The sequence below is a fragment of the Emys orbicularis genome, chromosome 1 (assembly GCF_028017835.1).
Source record: "Emys orbicularis isolate rEmyOrb1 chromosome 1, rEmyOrb1.hap1, whole genome shotgun sequence".
In the NCBI taxonomy this organism is placed as follows: domain Eukaryota; kingdom Metazoa; phylum Chordata; order Testudines; family Emydidae; genus Emys; species Emys orbicularis.
In genome coordinates, this window is record NC_088683.1 from 306,493,614 (window position 1) to 306,516,079 (window position 22,466).

General features: G+C 42.4%; 1 protein-coding gene across 2 annotated transcripts in view; it reads right to left on the reverse strand.

Annotated features, from left to right (window-relative positions):
- Nucleotides 1–3,132: 3,132 nt before the first annotated feature.
- ENOX1 (ecto-NOX disulfide-thiol exchanger 1) overlaps nt 3,133–22,466 on the reverse strand; it is a 204,671-nt gene continuing 185,337 nt past the window's right edge. Inside the window, exons 12-14 of one of the 2 annotated variants that reach the window (XM_065402606.1) lie at nt 17,158–17,260; nt 14,356–14,441; nt 3,133–3,264 (exon numbers count right to left, since the gene is read on the reverse strand). In XM_065402606.1, coding sequence (XP_065258678.1) covers nt 3,133–3,264; nt 14,356–14,441; nt 17,158–17,260 — 321 coding nt within the window. The remainder of the gene's footprint in view (nt 3,265–14,355; nt 14,442–17,157; nt 17,261–22,466) is intronic. The other variant, XM_065402614.1, reaches the window with a different exon arrangement.

Consider the following 22,466-nt stretch of genomic DNA (forward strand, 5'->3'; position numbering starts at 1 on the left):
CATCTGTGACACTCCCATTTCAGGCATTAGAACAGAGGTGGGCCAACTACGGCCCGCGGGCCACATCTGGCCCGCGGGAGCTGACCAGGGATATTAATGGAAGTACAAAAAGATCAGCACTGGGCATTTTTACTATAGAAATCTTTATGCTCAAAACTATTAAAGGGAAAAAATGTACATGACTACAGTTTTGAGTTAAACACTCTCAAATGCTTTTACATAAGTGTTTTCAGCTTTAGACTGCATAAAATTTACTGTACATGAAAACCAAATGTAGTGTGGCTTTGTATGGGATGTTCACTAAATCTGAGCCTAGCTATTCCTAAGTGAGTATGATGGTATGGGAATTGAGAATATGCAAGTTTAGTCTGAGATACACATTTCTGAGATACACAATTGGGTTTCACTATGTGCAACAGCGCATGAGTTTACATTAGAAAAAAAAATTGTGGCAGGGGATAATACAGTTTTCAGTAAACAACAAATACTTTGTTAGTGTAAAATGCACTTCATTTTAAAGTGTGCACTTTCTACTCTGCCTCCAGTACCAAGGATAACATTCACACTTGCACACAGGGCTGGCACAAAGCATATTTATTACTTAAGATCTCAAGTGGGATGTAGTTCACCTGCTGGCCCTCTCTATAGGGTTGAATTTCACTATGGAGCGTGTGCTAAGTGTTGTAGTAAATCCAAATGCATGGCTAAAAATGTGAACTTTTGCAGAACATAAAATACAACTTTCTACTGTAGAACATCTGCAATTTATTTCTGAGGCTGGTGCCCCAAACGGCAAGTAAATTGCACTATGTGGTACCATTGTATTTTTATTATATAAGAACTGGCAGATATAACAAACTTTCATATGCATTATTCATACATCTGTTCGTGCAAGTGCAGAAAGAATTGACGTTTGGATTAGAGTAGTTAAGTTTCATGACCATTACGAGTTTATATTTACTAGACTCACCTGAGTCACTTGCCTTAATACTGTAACTTTAGCAAATGTAAGTGTACATTCTCTAAAACACATTTGCATATTTCAGCGGAGAGTAGAATTTTCTCTGACAATATATCTGCTGATTCTGTTTTTCTTTTCCATACAAATAATATTTAATTTAGTATTTATGTATTGCAATCCTACAACAGATGCTGATTATCCAGAGCAGTAGTTGCTAACAGACGTATATGGTAGTTTCTTTATGGCTAACTATATTTGACTCAATTATTTATTGGAATCAAGCAATGAAAATGATCTCAGCATATATCTACAACTGGATACTTACTGAATCTGTTGTACTCTGTCACATTTGTTGTTATAGATTACAAGGGTCAGAGATTTTGAGCTCTTTTGAGATCAATTTTAACCACTTCGGTCACAGCCTCTTCTTCTGCCCATTTAGGGCCATGGTTTTGAGAGGACTTTCCTACCGTTTATATAGCTCTGCACGAAAGCATGTTGTATAGCAGTGGATCTTCAAGGCATCTCTCTCGCGATGTGATTTCTGCAGTATTCTCCTTACTTGAGTTTTATGTACGTGCACATTGTGCAATACACACACACACATAGTGCAAGGCCTCATGCTGGCTTCTAAATACTGTGAATTTTAAAGCAGATTCCAAAAATGGTAATGAGGAAAAAATCCCTACTTTTCTATTTGAATATTTAAGGGGTACCACCAAATGTGAATTCCTTAGTTCCTTATGCGGCTCACAGCGCAAAAGGATTGACCAGGACTGGAGTTAGAAAGAGTGACTAATTGGTTGCATTGTAGCTGCCCAGCAAAACACAGCAAAATGTGAAATTTATGTCTTTGCTTTTGTTTGTTTAAATATCTTGCTGCTTGGCTCGATATGTTTAAAACAAAATGAAATCTGTTCAGTTTGTAAAAGCACAATCTTCACCTTGGAGATTCCTCTGGTGCTAATTTTAATTCCTTTGATTTAAGCTAATATTACAGTCTCTTCTTTGATACAGTACTCAATACATTTCATCAGGAGGCTTGTAATACAGGTCTGTCGCATCTTACGCGCATTTAACATGCGCGATTTCAGCTTTACGTGGTCGGCAAAAAAAAAAAAAAAGGGAGAAAAATATCAATTTTAATACTGTACCTGTAGTGCGGGCGATTCTGCCCGCCATTACACTCAATGTAATTTTGACTATAGGCGATTTTCGCTTTACGCGCTGACTGTGGAACGTAACCCCAGCGTAAGATGCGACAGACCTGTAGCTGGTTTTGGTGGAAGAAGGGCAAACACTGACAGACACCTTTTGGATTTGTAACAATTCAGAAACATCAGAAGAACAACTTGTAAAAACAATATGGTAGAAGTCATATTTATTGAAAAAAAATTAATATATTTGCTATAAAATCCTTAACAGTAATGAACTGAATATTTATTTTGATGCATAAACCTGAATGTTACATACCAAATACAATACAGTAACACTGGTTTCCTTTTTATTTACATATTTATGAAAATTGATATGCAATCCATGTTAAAGGAACTTATAATGAAGAATAGTTACATTAGAAAAATAATATTCTTGATAAAGCATTCTCGAGAAGTCCAATCACATTTTCAGGCCTCTTTCAATAAGGCAAAAATCCCTGGAACAGCATATAACTTAATTTACAAAAGACAATAACTGTTCAGACACATCTTCAAGTTTTCTTTTGGTATAATTTTTCTCACTGTACAATTACTTACTTAACGGAAAGACTTTCAGGAACATAACGTAATGATTTCTGCTATATATTACATATACATTGCTGTAGCTTAGCAACCATAACTAGGCAATCTTTTCCCTTATCCATTTGCTCAGTGAGCTATTCTTAGATGTAGCACGTTAATATCTTGACATCGTTTTGACTGTGGTATCTTTCTTCAGTTTTCATAGGAAACAGATGTGTCACATTTTAAAATATTTTATATTTTTATTTTTAGGAACTGGTGCACAACCACATTTCCACTCACAAGAGAACGTCACAAATGTAACTAAAATTAGGCTTGGATAACTCTGAAAACGTACTTCTGTGTGCCAAAACCAAATTTCATACTTTAATACTTTGTAACCCTGCCATGCTTTAGGAATTCTTCTTCTGTATACTTCTTTACTATTCACAGTCAGGTAGTTTTAATTCCTTCAAAGGCACAAAACTTCCACCTCTTTTCCAATGTTGCTCCTACACCAGTGAACTCTTGTTTAAACATGCGTGGCAATCTCATCAAAAGCATTTCTATTTCATTTGCAGAGATCTGTGAAAGAGAGGGAAAAGCAAAACTACAGTGAGAAACAATTGGGTTATATTTAAGAAATAGGAAATGTAGAGAATACAGGTAGAAGAAACATTTTCTAGGTCAACTAAAAATCCCAGCATTTCTTTTTGGGAGTTTATAATATTTTATGGCATCTACAGATAGATCCATATTCCCACCATGGTATAGAATCATTGAAATGTAGGGCTGGAAGGGATCTCAGGAGGTCATCAAGTCCAGCTCCCTGCGCTGAGGCAGAACCAAGGAAACCTAGACCATCCCAGACAGGTGTTTATACAACCTGTTCTTCAACTTCCAGTGAGGGGATTCCACCAGCCTATTCCAGAGCGAAACTACCCTTGTAGTTAGAAAGTTTTTCCGAATATCTAAATCTCCCTTGCTGCAGATTAAGCCCATTGCTTCTTGTCCTAGTTCAGTGGCCTCCTACTCATTTTAGACATTTCTCAGAAATTCAATTCTGGAAGAAATGTTACTAGGGGTGGGGTTGGGGAAGGATAGGTTGTTCCCTTTGTACCATTGGGCCTGGAAGAGGAAGCACGAAGGGGACTTGCATAGCCACCAGAACTCCTGGAAGAGAATCCCACACAGTACACACGAGTTTAGCAGCTAGCCTGCCCTTAAAGACAATGCAGTCTACTGAACTGTCCACCATTGTTCCTCCCCCCATCACATAATCCCTCCTAATACCCCTAAATGGCTTATCTTCCCCAATGGGGTTTTGGACAGCACCTTGTTCATGGCCAGAAGGTAGGAGGAAGCGCATGGAATGCTCCCTACATTGCATGTGGAGAATCACCCACGCCCTGTAGTATTACCCCAAAACTATGCCATGGTAGCTATGACATACAGACACTGAATCTGATTCTGAGCTCACTTACCCTATTTATACATCACTAACTGCAGTTATTTCTGATGTGCACAGGTGGAAGTGAGAACAAAATCAACCATATTATCCGCTTGTTTGCAGAAATGCTCTAAGATGCAGTAGAACAGTAGATACATGCTAATCAGGCAGCTTTGTAGTCTTTATTATGGGACTGTCCTATAAATAAACCCTACAGCTTTGTACTAAATTAATGGTATGCTAGTGGTCAGACCTTTTGTTAACATTAACTCCATACATCTGAATCTCCTGACGCTAACACAAATGTAAATCCCCTGCAGCATGGGTCTTGCTTTTTGTACCTGGACTGGCATTATAAAAGAACAACAATACATAGGTGCTGACTCCGTGGGTGCTCTAGGGCTGGAGCACCCATGGGGAAAAATTAGCGGGTGCTTAGCACCCACCAGTAGCCAAGCTCTCCCTGCTCCCTCCCCCTCCTTGCCTCCTCCTCCCCCGAGTGTGCCGCATTCCCGCTCCTCCGCCTATCTCCCAGGGCTTTCTGTCTGGCCTCCGCCAAACAGCTGTTGGCAGCGCTTTGGACTTTCCAGGAGGGACGGGGGAGGAGCGGGGACACGGCACACTCAGGGGAGGAGGCGGAGAAGAGGCGGGGCAGGGACGGGGACTTGGGGGAAGGGAGTGGAATGGGGGCGGGGTGAGGGTAGTGCAGGGGCGGGAGGAGGCGGGGAAGGGTGTGGCCAGGGGCAGGGGGCACCCACCGGGCAAACGGGAAGTCGGTGCCTATGCAACAATATATAACCAGAAGATATACCAACGCTAGGCTGTTATCATTGCATAACATTTGCTTTAGTCTCTCTAAGAAGTGTATATACTTTAATTGGTCAATTTTCTTGAAAAAAACCTAAAATATTAGTTTTATTTTTTGGTTTCCATATTTATGATTAAAATAAGATAAACAAAGGCTCCCTTGATAAAGGTTTGGTCAGGCACTTTCAGCTAAGCTAAAATGTAGATGCAGTATTTAAAATAGTTTACTTCATAAACTATGGATTAAATTTAGCAGGTAACCATTAAGGGCCAGATTGCACTGAACCCTATGTGGGGCTGCAAGGGGTGTGTGAGGACAGGGCCACAGTCCTGGTCCCTGAGCCCCCTTGAGCACAAGGACTTTACAAGGCCAATGGTCACAGTGGGGCAGGGCCTTCTCCACACTGGCAAGAGGAGCTGGTGTGATCCTGTATGAAATATGACGATTTATATCATTAATATTGCCACTGTTAGACAATTGCACCAAATGGTATTCAAAATGTGTCATGTAAGGTATCAATGGAAAGGTTACAATTTATCAAATATGATTATCCTGTTTGTATGCATGTATCATCTTAGTCAATATTCATAACGTTAGACACAATGTACCAGTATTTCAAATATGTTTGCTCCTACAGTAACACCCAGAAGTTAGTTTACATCCAGTCTAGCCAGCACATTGTGAATAGCCCATTCAAGTTGATGGCCCATCAAAGAACACTTAACTCTCACAATGGGCCATAGAAGAAGCTCCTTCCCACCCTGTGAGCCTTCCTGTGGACACTTTAGCCAGAATATGGGTAATGGCTGCTCCTATAAGTCATCAAAGCATGCAAGGGCATGTGACTTGCTCATATGACCCTGGCCTCCATCTTGTGCCTGTAATTTTCCACAAACTAAGACTGAGACCAGTCCCTCCACATGGAAGAAGGTATAAAGGACCCTGAAAGCATCACCATTTTGTCTCTTTCCTGCTCTGATCTTTGGACTATGCATTTACACTAAAAGGAGCATATTGACTATAGACTGAGGACCTTCCAGTCGTTTGGAAGTTCCAAGAGACTTTAAAAGCCAGCAATCTGTAACATCACTGCTACAAACCTGATCTAAGAACGTTGCAATGATTGTATGTATATGATTTCTTTGATCATTTTAACTCTCTCCTCTTTCCTCTCATAAATAAGCCATTAGTTATTAGATACTAAGGGTATGTCTACACTACGGGATTACTCCGAATTTACAGAATTCTATTTTTGGCAACCGATTGTATAAAGTCAAGTGCATGCGGCCACACTAAGCACATTAATTTTACGGTGTGCGTCCACGTACCGAGGCTAGTGTCGACTTCTGGAGCGTTACACTGTGGGTAGCTATCCCATAGCTATCCCATAGTTCCCGCAGTCTCCCCCGCCCGTTGGAATTCTGGGTTGAGATCCCAAGGCCTGATGGGGCAAAAAACATTGTCGCTGGTGGTTCTGGGTACAGCCTCACCCCTCCCTCCATGAAAGCAATGGCAGACAACCGTTTCGTGCCTTTTTTCCTGGGTGAACACTGCAGACACCATACCACGGCAAGCATGGAGCCCGCTCAGCTCAAGACAGCAGTCATGAACATTGTAAATACCTCCCGCATTATCGTGCAGTTTATGCTGAACCAGGACCTGAAAAACCAGGCGAGGAGGAGGGGGCGACGACAGCGCGGCAACGAGAGTGATGAGGACATGGACACAGAATTCTCTCAAACCGCGGGCCCCGGCGCTTTGGAGATCATGTTGTTAATGGGGCAGGTTCTAGCCGTGGAACGCCGATTCTGGGCCCGGAAAACAAGCACAGACTGGTGGGACCGCATAGTGTTGCAGGTGTGGGACGATTCCCAGTGGCTGCAAAACTTTCGCATGCATAAGGGCACTTTCATGGAACTTTGTGACTTGCTTTCCCCTGCCCTGAAGCGCCAGAATACCAAGATGAGAGCAGCCCTCACAGTTGAGAAGCGAGTGGCGATAGCCCTGTGGAAGCTTGCAACGCCAGACAGCTACCGGTCAGTTGGGAATCAATTTGGAGTGGGCAAATCTACTGTGGGGGCTGCTGTGATGCAAGTAGCCAAAGCAATCACTGAGCTGCTGCTACCAAAGGTAGTGACTCTGGGAAATGTGCAGGTCATAGTGGATGGCTTTGCTGCAAAGTGTGGTGGGGCGATAGATGGAACCCATATCCCTATCTTGGCACCAGAGCACCAGGGCAGCCAGTACATAAACCAAAAGGGGTACTTTTCAATGGTGCTGCAAGCACTGGTGGATCACAAGGGACGTTTCACCAACATCAATGTGGGATGGCCCGGAAGGGTTCATGACGCTCGCATCTTCAGGAACACTAATCTGTTTAAACGGCTGCAGCAAGGGATTTACTTCCCAGACCAGATAATAACCATTGGGGATGTTGAAATGCCTATAGTTATCCTTGGGGACCCAGTCTACCCCTTAATGCCATGGCTCATGAAGCCATACACAGGCAGCCTGGACAGGAGTCAGGAGCTGTTCAACTACAGGCTGAGAAAGTGCAGCATGGTGGTAGAATGTGCATTTGGACGTTTAAAGGGTTGCTGGCGCACGTTACTGACTCGCTCAGACCTCAGCCAAACCAATATTCCCATTGTTATTGCTGCTTGCTGTGTGCTCCACAATCTCTGTGAGAGTAAGGGGGAGACCTTTATGGCGGGGTGGAAGGCTGAGGCAAATCGCCTGGCCGCTGATTACGTGCAGCCAGACACCAGGGCGATTAGAAGAGCACACCAGGAAGCGCTGCGCATCAGAGAAGCTTTGAAAACCAGTTTCATGACTGGCCAGGCTACGGTGTGAAAGTTCTGTTTGTTTCTCCTTGATGAAAACCCGCCCCCTTGATTGACTCATTCTCTGTAAGCAACCCACCCTCCCCCTTCGATCACAGCTTGCTTTCAAAGGAAATAAAGTCACTATCGTTTAAAAATCATGTATTCTTTATTAATTGATTATAAAAAGAGGGAGAGAACTGACAAGGTAGCCCAGGTGGGGTTTGGGAGGAGGATAGGAGGGAAGGAAAAGGCCACTAAAAAAGTTCAAAATAATGACAGCTTTTTGCTTGGGCTGTCCACTGGGGTGGAGTGGAAGGGTGCACGGAGCCTCCTCCCCACCCCCCCCCCCCGCATTCTTACACGTCTGGGTGAGGAGGCTATGGAACATGGTGAGGGGGGAGGGTGATTATACAGGGGCTGCAGCGGCACTCTGTGATCCTGAAGCTCCACCAGACGCCGGAGCATGTCCGTTTGCTCACATAGCAGCCCCAGCGTTGCATCCCGCCACCTCTCATCTCGAGCGTCTCTCCTCTCCTCACGTTGGTCCCTCATGTCCTCACGTTGGTCCCTCCTGTCCTCACATTCACTGGCATCTTTCCTGTACTTTGATACCGTGTCCTTCCACTCATTCAGATGAGCTCTTTCATTGCGGGTCGATTCCATGATTTCAGAGAACATTTAGTCTCGCGTCCGTTTCCCCCCCCCGCCTTATCTGAGATAGCCTTCGGGACGGAGGAGGGAGGCTTGAAAAATTTGCAGCTGCGGGAGGGAGGGAAAAAAGGGAGAGAAGTATTTAAAAAGATACATTTTACAGAACAATGCTTATACTCTTTCACGGTGAACAACACTATTCACATTACATAGCACATGTGATTTCGGTACAAGGTCACATTTTGCATCTTAATATTGAGTGCCTGCGGCTTTGGTGTTAGAGATCACAGACGCAGGTCCGGGCAACAGAATTCGGCTTGCATGCGGCCACGGTAAGCCATTGTCTTTCGGCTTCTGCAGCCTTCCTAAAAGCAGCACCCTCCTTTCCCACATACCAAACAAAGCCCGTTGAGTGCTGCGGTTTTCCTGTTAATGTGCAGCAGCAGAAACCAAACTACCCCCCCCCATCCAATTCTCTGGGATGATCGCTTTACCCCTAGCTAGCCAAACGCGAAAAGCTCAGCGCCAATGATCCCCCCTCACCCCCCGCTTAGCAAACTGCAGGGAAGGATTTCTTTTCAGCCACATCAAACAGCGCAGTAGGAACGGCCACCTCTGTCCCCTTCAGTAAATTCCCGTATTTCAACCAGGTTACCATGAACGATATCACTCTCCTGAGGATAACACAGCGAGATAAAGAACGGATGTTGCTTGAATGCCAGCAAACACCGGGACCATACGCTGCCAGGCTTTGTCATGCAATGATACCAGATTACTTGCTACTAGCATGGAGTGGTCAAGTGTCCTACCATGGAGGACGGAATAAGGCTGCACTGCTCAGAAACCTTCTGCAAAGGCTTTTGGAGTACCTCCAGGAGAGCTTCATGGAGATGTCCCTGGAGGATTTCCGCTCCATCCCCAGACACGTTAACAGACTTTTCCAGTAGCTGTACTGGCCGCGAATGCATCCCAAGTCCTCAGGGCAAATTAATCATTAAAAAATGCTTGCTTTTAAACTATGTTTTATATTTACAAAGGTACACTCACCAGAGGTCCCTTCCATGGCCTCATTGTCTGGGATACTGCCTTGGGAGGGTTGGGAGGGTACTTCAGTCAGGCTGAGAAAAAGATCCTGGCTGTTGGGGAGAACGGAGTGCTGTGTGCTCTCCGCAAGCTCCTCCTCCTCCTCCTCCTCTTCCCCGTCCGCAGAATCCTCAGGCATGGCTGAGATTACCCCCTCCTCAGAATCCACGGTCAGAGGTGGGGTAGTGGTGGCGGCCCCCCCTAGAATTGCATGCAGCTCAGCGTAGAAGCGGCATGTCTGCGGCTCTGACCCGGACCTTCTGTTTGCTTCTTTGGTTTTCTGGTAGGCTTGTCTGAGCTCCTTAACTTTCACGTGGCACTGTAGTGAGTCCCTATTGTGGCCTCTCTCCATCATGCCCTTGGAGATTTTTTCAAACGTTTTGGCATTTCATCTTTTGGAACGTAGTTCTGCTAGCACGGAATCCTCTCCCCATCTAGCGATCAGATCAAGTACCTCCCGTACGGTCCATGCTGGAGCTCTTTTTCGATTCTTGGACTGCATGGTTACCTGTGGTGATGAGCTCTGCGTGATCACCTGTGCTCTCCACGCTGGGCAAACAGGAAATGAAATTCAAAAGTTCGCGAGGCTTTTCCTGTCTACCTGGCCAGTGCATCTGACTTCAGATTGCTGTCCAGAGCGGTCACAATGGTGCACTGTGGGATAGCTCCCGGAGGCCTATACCGTCAAATTGCGGCCACACTAACCCTAATTTGAAATGGCAATGTCGATTTCGGCGCTACTCCCCTCATTGGGGAGGAGTACAGAAATCGATTTTAAGAGCCCTTTATGTCGGAGTAAATGGCTTCGTTGTGTGGACGGGTGCAGGGTTAATTCGATTTAACGCTGCTAAATTCGACCTAAACTCATAGTGTAGACCAGGCCTAAAGGATTGGCAACAGCATGATTATTGGGTAAGATCTGAGTTATAGACTGACCTGGCTATGTGGCTGATCTCTTGGGATTAGAGGACCCTATATGTGATGAAATTGGTTTTCAGTAACCACTCATCATAGAGTCCAGTGTCTGGGTGGTGAAACAAGGGCTGGAATGCCTAAGGAGACTGCATTTCTGACTTCTTGTTAACCACTGTGGTGAGACAGAAGTTTACTTTTGTTACTGGCTTGGTATAATCTAATAATAGAATAACCACCAGTTTGGGGTGAGCCTGCCCTGTTTCTCAGCGGTTTGTCCTGAACCTGGCATTCTCAGCTGTGACCCACTGAGGCACAGTGCAGGTTAAGAGCTCCATGGTACACTGCCTGAGGATTCGGCAGCAGCCCCAGAGCTTTAGGAGACATTGTTTCTGCCTCCATGTCACTCAAAGTCTTTGTACATTTGGAGAGCTATGTGAGCTGGTCACCTCAGTCAAGTTTCTAGTTGGAAAGATGGGCCCATCATCACCCAAAAAACAAAAATCACCACCACAGTGGCACCCTTGCAGAATCAGCAAAGAGACCAAAAACAGAATGACCATGGAAACTGAACCACCATCTTGGTCCGACAGGTGTCTATTCTGGGTCAGCGGTAAGGCACACGGTATGGGAGAAAATAACATTTGAATAGACAAGGATAATTAATAAGATAAAATATGCATTTTTAAAAAGTGAAAATGTGCCAAAATAAATTAAAATTACATTAGAATAGTGAAGTGCAATATAAATTCAGGTTGTTTCCCTCAGATACCACCAATAAAATAGAGGCCGTAAGAATGGCCATATTGGATCAGACCTATAGTCCATCTAGCCCAGTATCCTGTCTTCTGACAGTGGCCAATGCCAGATGCTTCATAGGGAATGAACAGAACACGGCAATTTATTGAGTGAACCATCCCATCGTCCAGTCCCAGCTTCTGGCACTCAAATAACTGGGACTCTCAAAACCTGCCATCTCCGTGATCACTCTGCTTGTATTCTGTACCCCTTCCTCCCACCATTTGTCTTTGACTTTTTAGATTGTAAACTCCTTGTGTGCAGTGGTTGTGTCTTCCTGTGCATTTGTTCAGCATTTAGCCCAAAGGAGCTTGAATACTCACTGGGGCCTCTGGACACTATCATAATACAAAAAATAACTGGGAAGTACTGCTGCTGCTTCCTGGGCAATAGATTTGTTATTCACGGCAGTATCCTCCAGTTACGTGGACAACAGTTTTATTACAAATCTGTTTACTAACACTACTAGCATACTACTATGGTAGTATTTTTCATTTTCACAGCACTTTACCAACAGGAAGTACACTAATTAAGCCTAACAACACCACCCCAGCAAGATAAGAAAATATTAGCCATGCCTCTTTAGTTTTCCAAAGGGGAAACTGAGGCAGAGCGTTTAAGTGATTTGCAGAAAAGTGCCAGAGAGACTCAGTGTCAGGGCCAATCAATCTACAGCCAAAAAGAAATCTGTTACATATTTTTCTTACTTCTCATAAGAGTAATTGCTAGCAGGTTACTTTTGTGTAAAGTGTGAGTTGCACAGCGAGACTGCAGCCAACCCGGGTACTATGACATTATCATTCCTGCTTCGGTAGTAATGACAAGGTATCCATGGAAAGTAAATGAAATTAATCTCTGAGATTACATCTCCGGATCCCGTTATTAAAAAGTAATTTGCTACTACTGTCAGTCACTTCAGAAATAAACTCATCCGGCCAAATCCTGCAGTCCACATTTATTATTTGGCACTGATGTAGCCCTGCAAATTTAAACAGCACTTTACAGAAAGGGAGAGAGATCAAGCTCCATTCCATGAGGAGTTTACAACCTAAGTGTCTGACCCTGTGAATGCTCCCAGTGAAGTCAATGAAACAATTTGTGTGAGTAAAGGTTGCAGCACTGGGCCTGAATTAAACACAGGACATTATTCCAACAGGAAGTAGGAGATGGAAAAGAGGCATAAGGGGTACAACAAATAGCAGTCTGAACTCTGGTATGTGGCACATGGAGCCTGTATTTTAAATATTGTTAATTAAGCAGGAGTGGCCAACCCCGGGAGAGGACAGCAGTTGAAACCTAATCAAAAGCAGTTGGTATTACAAAGGGATATGAACGATGAGTGAGGACGCTTGGCTGACTGGCAGAGCAAGTATATGCCAGAGATTGGGAACAGCATGAAAAGAGGCACAAAAGCACGAGTGGGAGAAGATATGGCGCATCAGAGCACAGCATAAGATGAGGAGTGTGGGGAAAAGAAGGGGCTGAGATCTAAGTGCCTTGGAAGTCAGGACCAGGAATTTGAACTCGATACAGAAAGAAACATGTCATCACTCGGATTTGTACAACTCTGCAGTGAAAACACAGCCACCCAATACCCACTGTTACCCATCCCTATCCTGCACCCACCTCTTTCAGGACAAGAGAAAAACGATGGGCTGTGATGCGCTGACAAACAGGCTGTTATGGCAGGAAGCGACTTCCAAAGGCTCAGGGCCCTGCCAGCTGCCCTTTCTCTCTCACACTAATGGGGTTCTAGCTAAAGCATCTCACTAATCTCAGCTATGGCGCTATCTTGCATGGAGACCACGAAAGGGTTCTAGGGAGGGGTGGCATAGTCAAAGCAGAAGAAAAGGAACATTATCTTGGCTACAGTCTGAATGTTAGATAGATTGAAGAGGGGAGATTCCAAGAGGACAGGAAGTGGGAGGTTATTGCAGTCAGTTGAAGTCAATAGTATAAGGAGTGCAGGCTTTGACCCACAATATGTAACTAGTTACTTGTATCTCAACAACCCGCTATGCAAATCACTGTTAAGTGCCTAATGTCTGCTTGTATTTTATAGCCACACCAGGGCCAGTATTTAACTCCTTACTTCAGAAGGAAAGGGATTATTTAGAACCAAATTATACTGACCAGAGGAAGAGATAATAGGAACATGAATTTCACTTGACTTATTTAATCAGACTTTTGTTGCATTGACACAGGGGGGAGGGATAGCTCAGTGATTTGAGCATTGGCCTGCTAAACCCAGGGTTGTAAATTCAATCCTTAAGGGGGCCATTTAGGGATCTGAGGCAAAAATCTGTCTGGGGATTGGTCCTGCTTTGAGCAGGGGGTTGGATTAGATGACCTCCTGAGGTCCCTTCCAAACCCTGACATTCTATGCTTCTATGCCTGTGTCATAGAATCATTCTATGACACAGGCATCACCACATTTAGCCAATGAGCAAAGAATATTTTTCATAAGCACAGTGTCGATTATGTGGTATGGGGATGGGATGAAGTGAGAAGAGAGACAGTGTATTATCTAGCTTACTGTAGTCTCTTCCCCTGGTCCATCTGCATGCTATAGCCTGAGGTAGTGACCACTTCTATGGCTCCTCTGATAGGGCCTGCAGCCGTTAGTGCTTTACACTCCACTCTCCATTTGTACTGCATAATTATTGCTCCAACGTGCAGAGGGCTCACTGAGCCAAGTATCAAGAGCATTCTCAGCTCTGAGGGGCAGCATCGGGGTAAGGTGAGGGGCGCATAGCAGGGTACAAGGCTCTCTAAGAGGCACGGTCCCAAGAAATGGTCTCTGTCTGGCCATCCTCTCTCCTTTTGGTGGCCAGAGCTAAACCTACATCTTAATTTATTTCCTACAAATTACACGAAGTAAATAAGAATCATGTTTCCTAGAATCAGCATGGTAGTCTTTGCCATTTAATACAACAGCCTTCCTTGCCACAAAAGCACAGCAAAGTAATGAAAGGCAAAAGACCTCAGGTACATGTGCGCAACATAATTTGCGAATGAATGAAGACTGCAAACCCCCAAGCCCCACATCCCATTATCTCTCTAATGGAAACTCATGCCGAGTTTAACATGCAGTAAAGAACAAAACAAAAGTTCTATAAAGAAACCAGACTTTGATTAACGTTTTTTACCCTAGAGTCCAGCTGCTGCATGTAAGACCAAAGGTATTCTATATTGGCGCCGAAAGGATGCACATGAAGAAATGTAGATATGATACCTGTATTAAAACAAACACACAAGGTATTGAAATTACCTGAGTCAATATATCATATGTCTAAACACAGTAATTCTGAATAAGTCATTGCAAGTTTTTCAGTCTGAGTTACGATTCTTATATTTCTTACACAGTTCAATAAACAAAAGAGAACAGCACATTTTTAACACAGCCATAGTAACACGGTAAACACAATCGCTCATCTTCAGGAATGACAGCAGTTAGCAAGTAAGTGACCAAGATAATATACAGATGAATAAAGGGATTTCTAAACAAAGACTTGCTGGAAGCATTTCAATTACCTATTTTATGCTTGATTTACCAATATGTAATAGTAGATATTGGAATGGAAAAATTATTGCTTTTTCCCCTTCAGTGGAAGCTCTGTTGTGAAAACGTTTCATATAAACTGTGTCAGAAACTGCAGTGCCTTGAATTTTTCTAATAATTATGTTGTTGCTAGTTATGATAAGTGTTTAATCCATATTACCCCTAAGTGCTGCTGAGAGAAGCACAAATCCTTCTTGACATATTTACTTATTTTTTTTCCTTAAAAGGGAGCAAGCTCTGTCTTTCTTCATTGCAATTTACAAGATCATGTTGAAAGGTCTGGGAATAAAGGGCTGAGGAGGAGTCAGATTCTAAATCTAGAGTTTTTTTTCCTGTAGTGGAAATCAAGTGTCAGCATAATAGGGACGAATCGAGAAAGCAGGCTGTTGGATGTCAGCATTGCTATTAAAAGCATTATCCCATTTCTCCTTCTCTACAAGAACAATGAGTATATGTAATGGTCATCAGCATGCATGTGACTAACTATTTGCTGAGAGTTGAACAGTAAGATTCAAAGATATTTTCAGCTCCCTTTGGTTGAGTTTCTTAACTAATAAACCTTAAGGGGCGGTACTTTATTTTTAAGGCATAAACAGAGCAAGAGCAAAATGCTTACAAATTACAAAAATGGGTCACTGTATCTTGTAAATTGCAGGCCACTCTGCTGGTCCTGATACTGACTGAAATAGAATCACCTTTAAGTTTCAGCTTTTCCCAAACACTGGCAACAGTAGAAAAAGATAAGTAAAGCTTAACTCATTTTACATCTTTCCTTTTCCTCTTTCAGATTTCCAGTTATGTTTGCAAATTCTTGTCCTGATCCTGCAAAGACTTACTTATATAGCGAGTCATCCCATGGAAATCAATGGAACTAGCTGTCCAGTGTATAAACATAAGCACATGTGTAAATCTTTGCAGGATCAAGGTCTCTGTCAATAATTGCAGAACTGGGCCCAAACTAAATACCACTAAACTTTGACTGGAGCCATTGGAAATCCAAACCTGTATTCAGTCCTCAGTTTGCTAATGGCACCATCTTTGTTATAGATTGAACCAAAACTTCAGCTCCAAACACCTTTGTTTTGGGGTATTCAAAATCCAGATCTGATTTCTGCACCTATGGCCCATCTTTAATTAATGTAAAGGAAATAAAAGGCTGCTTGAAAATATGCTTCTAATTATTGACCAGAGATGCATGATACCAAGTTAGTAACTCAGCTTTTCTTAAGTGAATTTTAGTGCTTGTGAAATATTGACAATTCTAGAGAATGGGCAGCTATAGGGCAAAGTCTCCTCTTACCAATCACCAATGTGCCTCATCCCTAATCTTGAAGGGAAAGAGTAATGTTGGGTTTCCATGCCCGTGCAGTCCTTGGTTCCCATTAAGATCACCAGTTCTGATGATGGTTGTCTGATGTGGACATATGACCATTAAGATCAGGACTGAGACCACATGCTCACTTCACATGAGCCATGGGACAGCCATAAAGTGGGCTGGATTCAAATAACTGGTCACTTAGCGGTGAAAAGCTCTACATAAAATTCCCAATATACCAAGTCATCTACCTCTATTTATTCATGAATAAATCAAAGGCATTCATTTACAGTTACAATGAAAAGCAAGCCAAATGCTGGGACTGAAATTATGTATGGAATGTCTGATCCAAAATTAAAAAGAACCCAAACTAACAACCTTATATATCACAATCCATCCTCACTGTATCATGTCATGCCAGTCACAGTTCATTTTCTGGAATGGACCAATGCCCGTTACATATAATTTCCCTTCAAAGTTTTTCATTAGGTATGCTAAAGTATTAACTGTCCTTGTGGTATTTCCCATACTTATTCTTGTCAGTAAACTGTCACCTAATGTAAAAAAAAAAAGGAAACTGCTAAGGGCATCCTTATTTTGTTCAATATTGTTTCTGTTCCTTTCTCTTTCACTCATTTTGTTAGTGCGATGGGTAGATAACCATTCACACTGTTCTACTCCATGAGACCCTCGAACAACTAAATTCAGAATCTATCTATAGTCACATTACAAGCATAGAGGCAGATCCTGCAAGTTGTCCTCCATACAAAATGCTTATGTTAAAACCAGTAGGTCTTCTTGGGTGAGTAAGGCTTAGTCATGTGAATGAGCCTTGTAGGACTGGTCCTATATCCCTTATGATCAAAACGTTTCTATTTATTCCATTTGGCTGTTCTGACTGTAACCAATGTGAACCCATGTGAATGATAAGCAGTGCAGTCTTTAGTTCTAATTCAGTGACGTTAAATGCAAATATACATTGACAATAAACAATCGTTTCAAGGTTGCTTATTCTACGATCATTTTTTCTAGGTTGTTATATGCAGTGATGAACTGAGTACTGAGTTGTCTTACCTATTAACAGTGCCTCTTTCTCTGATTTTAGACCTTGGCTTCGTTTCTCAGAATTTTTTTCTCTCTCTTGGTTGACCAATGCTACTGTCAACACATTGATTTCCTATAAAGTTTAAAAACAAAACAGGTGTTTAGGTAGATTTCATTCATTTCAATAAAAAACCTGCCTGCTGCTTCTTAACTCTCTTTATAAAAGATCATTACTTTAATTTACAGCTAAGGACAAAACAGTTATAAATAATTGAGTTGTTTGCAGAATATTAAAGACCTTTTTGAAGCACTGTTTCCCCAACTGCTGCAAGCAGAGGAATTTCCTGTATATAGTAGGTGCCAACTTTGTCACAGCTGCCTCTTTATTAGACATGACTGAAGGTACATACTGTAAACGAGAGAGGTTTAGAAAATTCCACTTTTACACAAGCAGAATGGGGAGCTTATAACCTCCTAAGACAATTTCAGAACAAAGACGACAGCTAGGTAATATGGTTGGACTGTTATATTTACATGGCTTTTTGGCACTGAAGGAGGGATTTGACAGACTGTGAATATTTCACATTTTTTAAATAAAAATCATTGTGACAAACTTTCTGCTCTAGTAATTGACTTACATTTTTAAAATTACCAGCATGACAAAAAGAGTTAGAAATATGTGTCTGTGTGGGGGGGAGGGGGACGGGACTGTTGGTTCCAAGAAGCAGTAATTACAGTAAAATCTCGATCACCTAAGTAGCTATGTTTGGTCCAGCTGCTTTTCGGTAGAGCTAAGCAGGAAACTGTTTTCCTGTCCTGTGAAATTTTTTAAAAATTTCTTATCCCAAATCAGGACAAAGAATCACAATTTTAGAAATGTTTGTGTCCCACAAATCCAATATTTTTTGATTTGGGTTAATTGAAAAATTTTGTTTTGATAATTTTGAAATGTTTTGTTTCAATTTCAGTCATTTTTTATTTAAACGTTTTTACACTAGCTAGATTCAATTTTGAAACAAAAAGTGGCTTGGAACTAGAAAAATCTGAATTTTTCATTTAGAAAATGACGATTTCAAAATGATGTCTCAACAATTTTGATTTTTTTTTTTAAATTGAGCTGAGAAATTCCTGCAAAAAAAAATTCAGTTTCAACTAATTGGCATTTTTTGGTGAAAAACCATTTTGTCGCAGGATTGTCAACCAGCTCTACTTCTTAGACAAGAAAGTCATCTTGGCATTAACTAACTTGTAGTACTGTCATGCAAATAATAAATGATAACAACAACATCATCATCCCTGGGATGGATAACATTAATGATACTGCTCCAGATACAACCCACAGCTGAAGTAAGTACTAATCTGCTGCAGACTTTGGGCAACAAAAAGGGGAGGAGGAAGAATCCTAATGAAAGCCTGTAAATGTATCTATCTATGGGTTCAGCGATGGGAGGGAAGGCCCGCAGAGCAGAATAATTGGGCTAGGAGGAAGATGAAGGAGAATACAGCATGAAGCCAGAGCAATGCAAGTCAGTAGAGACCGAATACATTAAGATATAATTTTTGTCTCCAAGGATATAAAAGCATTCTAAAAAGGGTAATTATGGAGAGGGAGGAGAGAGACCAACAGGATGGGCACTTGATAAAACAATCACCCAAAACACCCGACTACCTTTTTTGGAAAGTTAGAAAGTTTTGTCGAGCGGTGATACAGGGAAAGAAACTCTACTCCCTTTGGAATTAGAGAGCAGATGGTGTCTCAGGTTTGAGGATGTGCAAAACCCTCGGTATGATTTATGAAGCAGAGTTAATGGAGACCAGAGGAAGTCACAGGAAGTTGTTCTTGCTTGGACGGATGGTGGGGGTAGAAAGCAGGGAAACATTGGTAATCTTGCTAGTGGCACAGAGGATGCTTAAAAAGCGGGTTGCAGGCACTTGCGCAATTAAGAGTGAATGGGTTTACAGGGAATAAAATTCTTCTGTGCAAGACTTGCTGCCCCAGAGAAGATGATAAAATGGATGAATGGAGCCATTTGTATGCGTTTGATGGCCAAAATGGCCAAGTCTGGCTTAGGGATTCATGCCATAGCAAAAAGAGGACAGCTAAGAACTGTCAAAGGAGGCAGTAGCAACATTGGTAGGAACCAGGAGTGGAAGTAAAAGGAGATGACCCTTTTCATATTTCCAAAAAAAATTCACCTGCAACTCATCCAGAATTTGCACTTGCAATTATAATGTCAGTGAAAATCTTACTAATTACATATCTAACTATGGTATGTATTTCAGATGCAAATCTGGTAGGTGGGTATGAAGCCACTAAGCTTTGCAGCCACACAGTTCACTTGTGGGCAGGAGAAAAAATGGTGTATTTTTTGCAGGCACAATTGTGTCTGCAAACAGGAAAACTAAACATCAGCCTGGCTGGACATTTACTTGAAGAGTGCTGGACTAGGCTACAACTAACGGATCATGGGTTACAGAGTGACAGATGTTTCACCCCTGTGACATAAGCAGGGCTGTCAGCAACCAGCAGTCTCTGTAGCACTGTTGGAGAAACACTGCACTAGAGCATCTCCATTTTCCAGTACAGCTTTGTTCCACCCTTAGTTCAGAGGCCATTTCTACTTGGCAGATGTTATTTTCTGGGCCTTTATGCAGTCCCCTTTACCAGGTTTCATTATAAAATAAATAGTTTGCAACCATCTGTCTGTTACTGCAATAAAGGAGAAGAGTGTGGCTGAGCATGGAGAAATTAGGATTCATTAGAAGTGAAATGACCTTGGAAGGACTAAATGCAATATGTGGCTGTCATAAGCCAGGTTAAATAGCACTTGGAAGCCAGTAGGGACATGGCCCCAGGAGTATTCATTAGTAACAAATTTCATCAGGTAACTGTAGAACATGGATGCATGACTAGAGTGCTACAGCCAAGGGCAGACTACATATAAAGCAAACCTTTCTGCTCAGTGTGGGTGGAGTCATTCCTTATGGTGCTAGCACAGTTACCAAAAATGGGACCTTTCGGTGTAAGTGGGGCCAGAGTATCATTTTAATTTTTTCTTCAGATGATGAAAGGACTTGAATTCCCCTCCCCCACTTTGGTCCAAATGTTGTTAGCGAGCTGGGCCTGGGCTGATGGGACATGATTCCTCCGAGTCTGCAGATGCTTCAGTTTTGGGGCTCCATGGTTTTGGATCAGATCAGCGGAGAGTCACTCTCGGTGGCAGGTCTGCAGGGATATTTTCTAGGTAAAGTAATGCTGACATTCAATCATTATCTCACACAGGGTCCCACTCCACACACACAGGCTTTGGGCCCACCTACAGGCAGAGAACTAATAACAGCCTGGCTCCTAAGGGAGCTGTGCTGCCAAAGGGAATACAGAGCCCCTAAGGAGTAATGGGGTGGCGCTGGGTACTCCCTTGTGGGTACCCTGAGAATCATGGGATTTCTCTGCAGCTCATGAGATTTCAGCAGGTTAGGTCTCTGTCCCCTGCCCACTCTGTGGATGTGACAAAAACTCTCTTTGCTCTCTGCAGCGTGATTTTGAAGAAGCTTGTGGAGTTTCCCAATTCTCCCATAGGTTTTTTTTCCCCACAGGAAAGCATGACATCGCCCTTGGCATTAAATTGCCAGACAGCATATCACGTATAGGACCAGACTATGGCCATCCCCTGCACTAGTGCAAAGGGGTGGGTGGGATATAAAAAGCCTTTCCCTCCAGCCCACCCCACCCGTGCCCTCTTCCCTTGGGCTTAGCAAATACAGAAGCCCATGCATTTCCAGTGGGAGGATTCTGCAGGATTTTGTGGAGCACGGAGAATATTATGCTTTGTGAAGCACCCAGTAAAAGTTAAAAGAACGAGGAGTACTTGTGGCACCTTAGAGACTAACAAATTTATTTGGGCATAAGCTTTCGTGGGCTAAAACCCACTTCATCAGATGCATGGATTGGAAAATACAGTAGGAAGATATATATACACAGAGAACATGAAAAGATGGGGGTTGCCATACCAACGCTAACGAGACAAATCAATTAAGGTGGGCTATTATCAGCGGGAGGAAAAAAAACTTTTGTAGTGGTAATCAGGATGGCCCATTTCAAACAGTTGACAAGAATTTGTGTATCAATGGATGGGTCATTACACAAACTAAAAACTATTTCCCCATGCTAATTTTCCCCCCTACTGTTACTCACACCTTCTTGTCAACTGTCATGTTCTCTGTATATATATATCTTCCTACTGTATTTTCCACTCCATGCATCTGATGAAGTGGGTTTTAGCCCACAAAAGCTTATGCCCAAATAAATGTGTTAGTCTCTAAGGTGCCACAAGTACTCCTGTTCTTTTTGTAGATACAGACTAACACGGCTACCTCTCTGAAACCAGTAAAAGTTACCACACTTTGAGTGAGGTCACAGCACGTTTTGACATTTATATTGACTATACAAAGCCAGATTAACAGCTGTTTTGTGCAATTATGCCAACAGTAGCAGGACAAGGGGAAGTAGAGAAAGACATTACTAGGTGTCTGGCAGTGTGGGGCACACAGGGAGCAACTGCAGAGTGCTGGCCATGCATAAGCAGTTTGCTACCCTTTCTTATCAGCCCCAGGCTTTCTCTGAAGAAAGATGAGGAGGAGGGAAAAAGCTGTGTATCTGAAACAAAAGCAAGAGGCACGCAGGTCATCCAGAGCAGGGTGGAGGCATGTGAAGAAAAGGCAATTTATATTTTTGAAGGAGAAAAAAACATTCAGAGCCAAATTCTGCTGTCCTCAGTTGAGCAAAACTGTTACCGATGCCAATAGAAGTTTTGCTTGGTTAAGGACTGCAGAATTCAGCCTCAGATTTTAAACATATGGGCTAAATTCTGCTCATTTATACCCATGTAATCCTAGTCATCTCATTGTAAAAATGAATAGAATTTGGCCTACAGTAGGAAGATCACCTGTTTTCTACAGTATATTTCTTCTTATGTGGGGAAGAGACCTCAATATTAATGCAAAATAGATTAATACAATTATAACTTAATTTCAAACTTGTTTTCACCTTTCCTAAATATTAAGATATAGCAACAAGAATGTTATAGCCAGGTTGCTTGGAAATACAACAATACATATATTTAGCTATTTATGTTACAAAGTTTTAGAGCTAATCAAAGAAATTCCAGAAAGTTTCTGCTTTTATCTCCCAAGGACAAGCAAACATTACAAAGACAGACCATTCATGTTTTAAGTAGAGTAAGTAGGAATGTAGGGTGTGTGTTATCAGAGCCATAAATATACTTGTAAAGTGAGCCTACACCAGCTCCTTCTTTTCTTTTCAAAGGAAAACCTGAGTT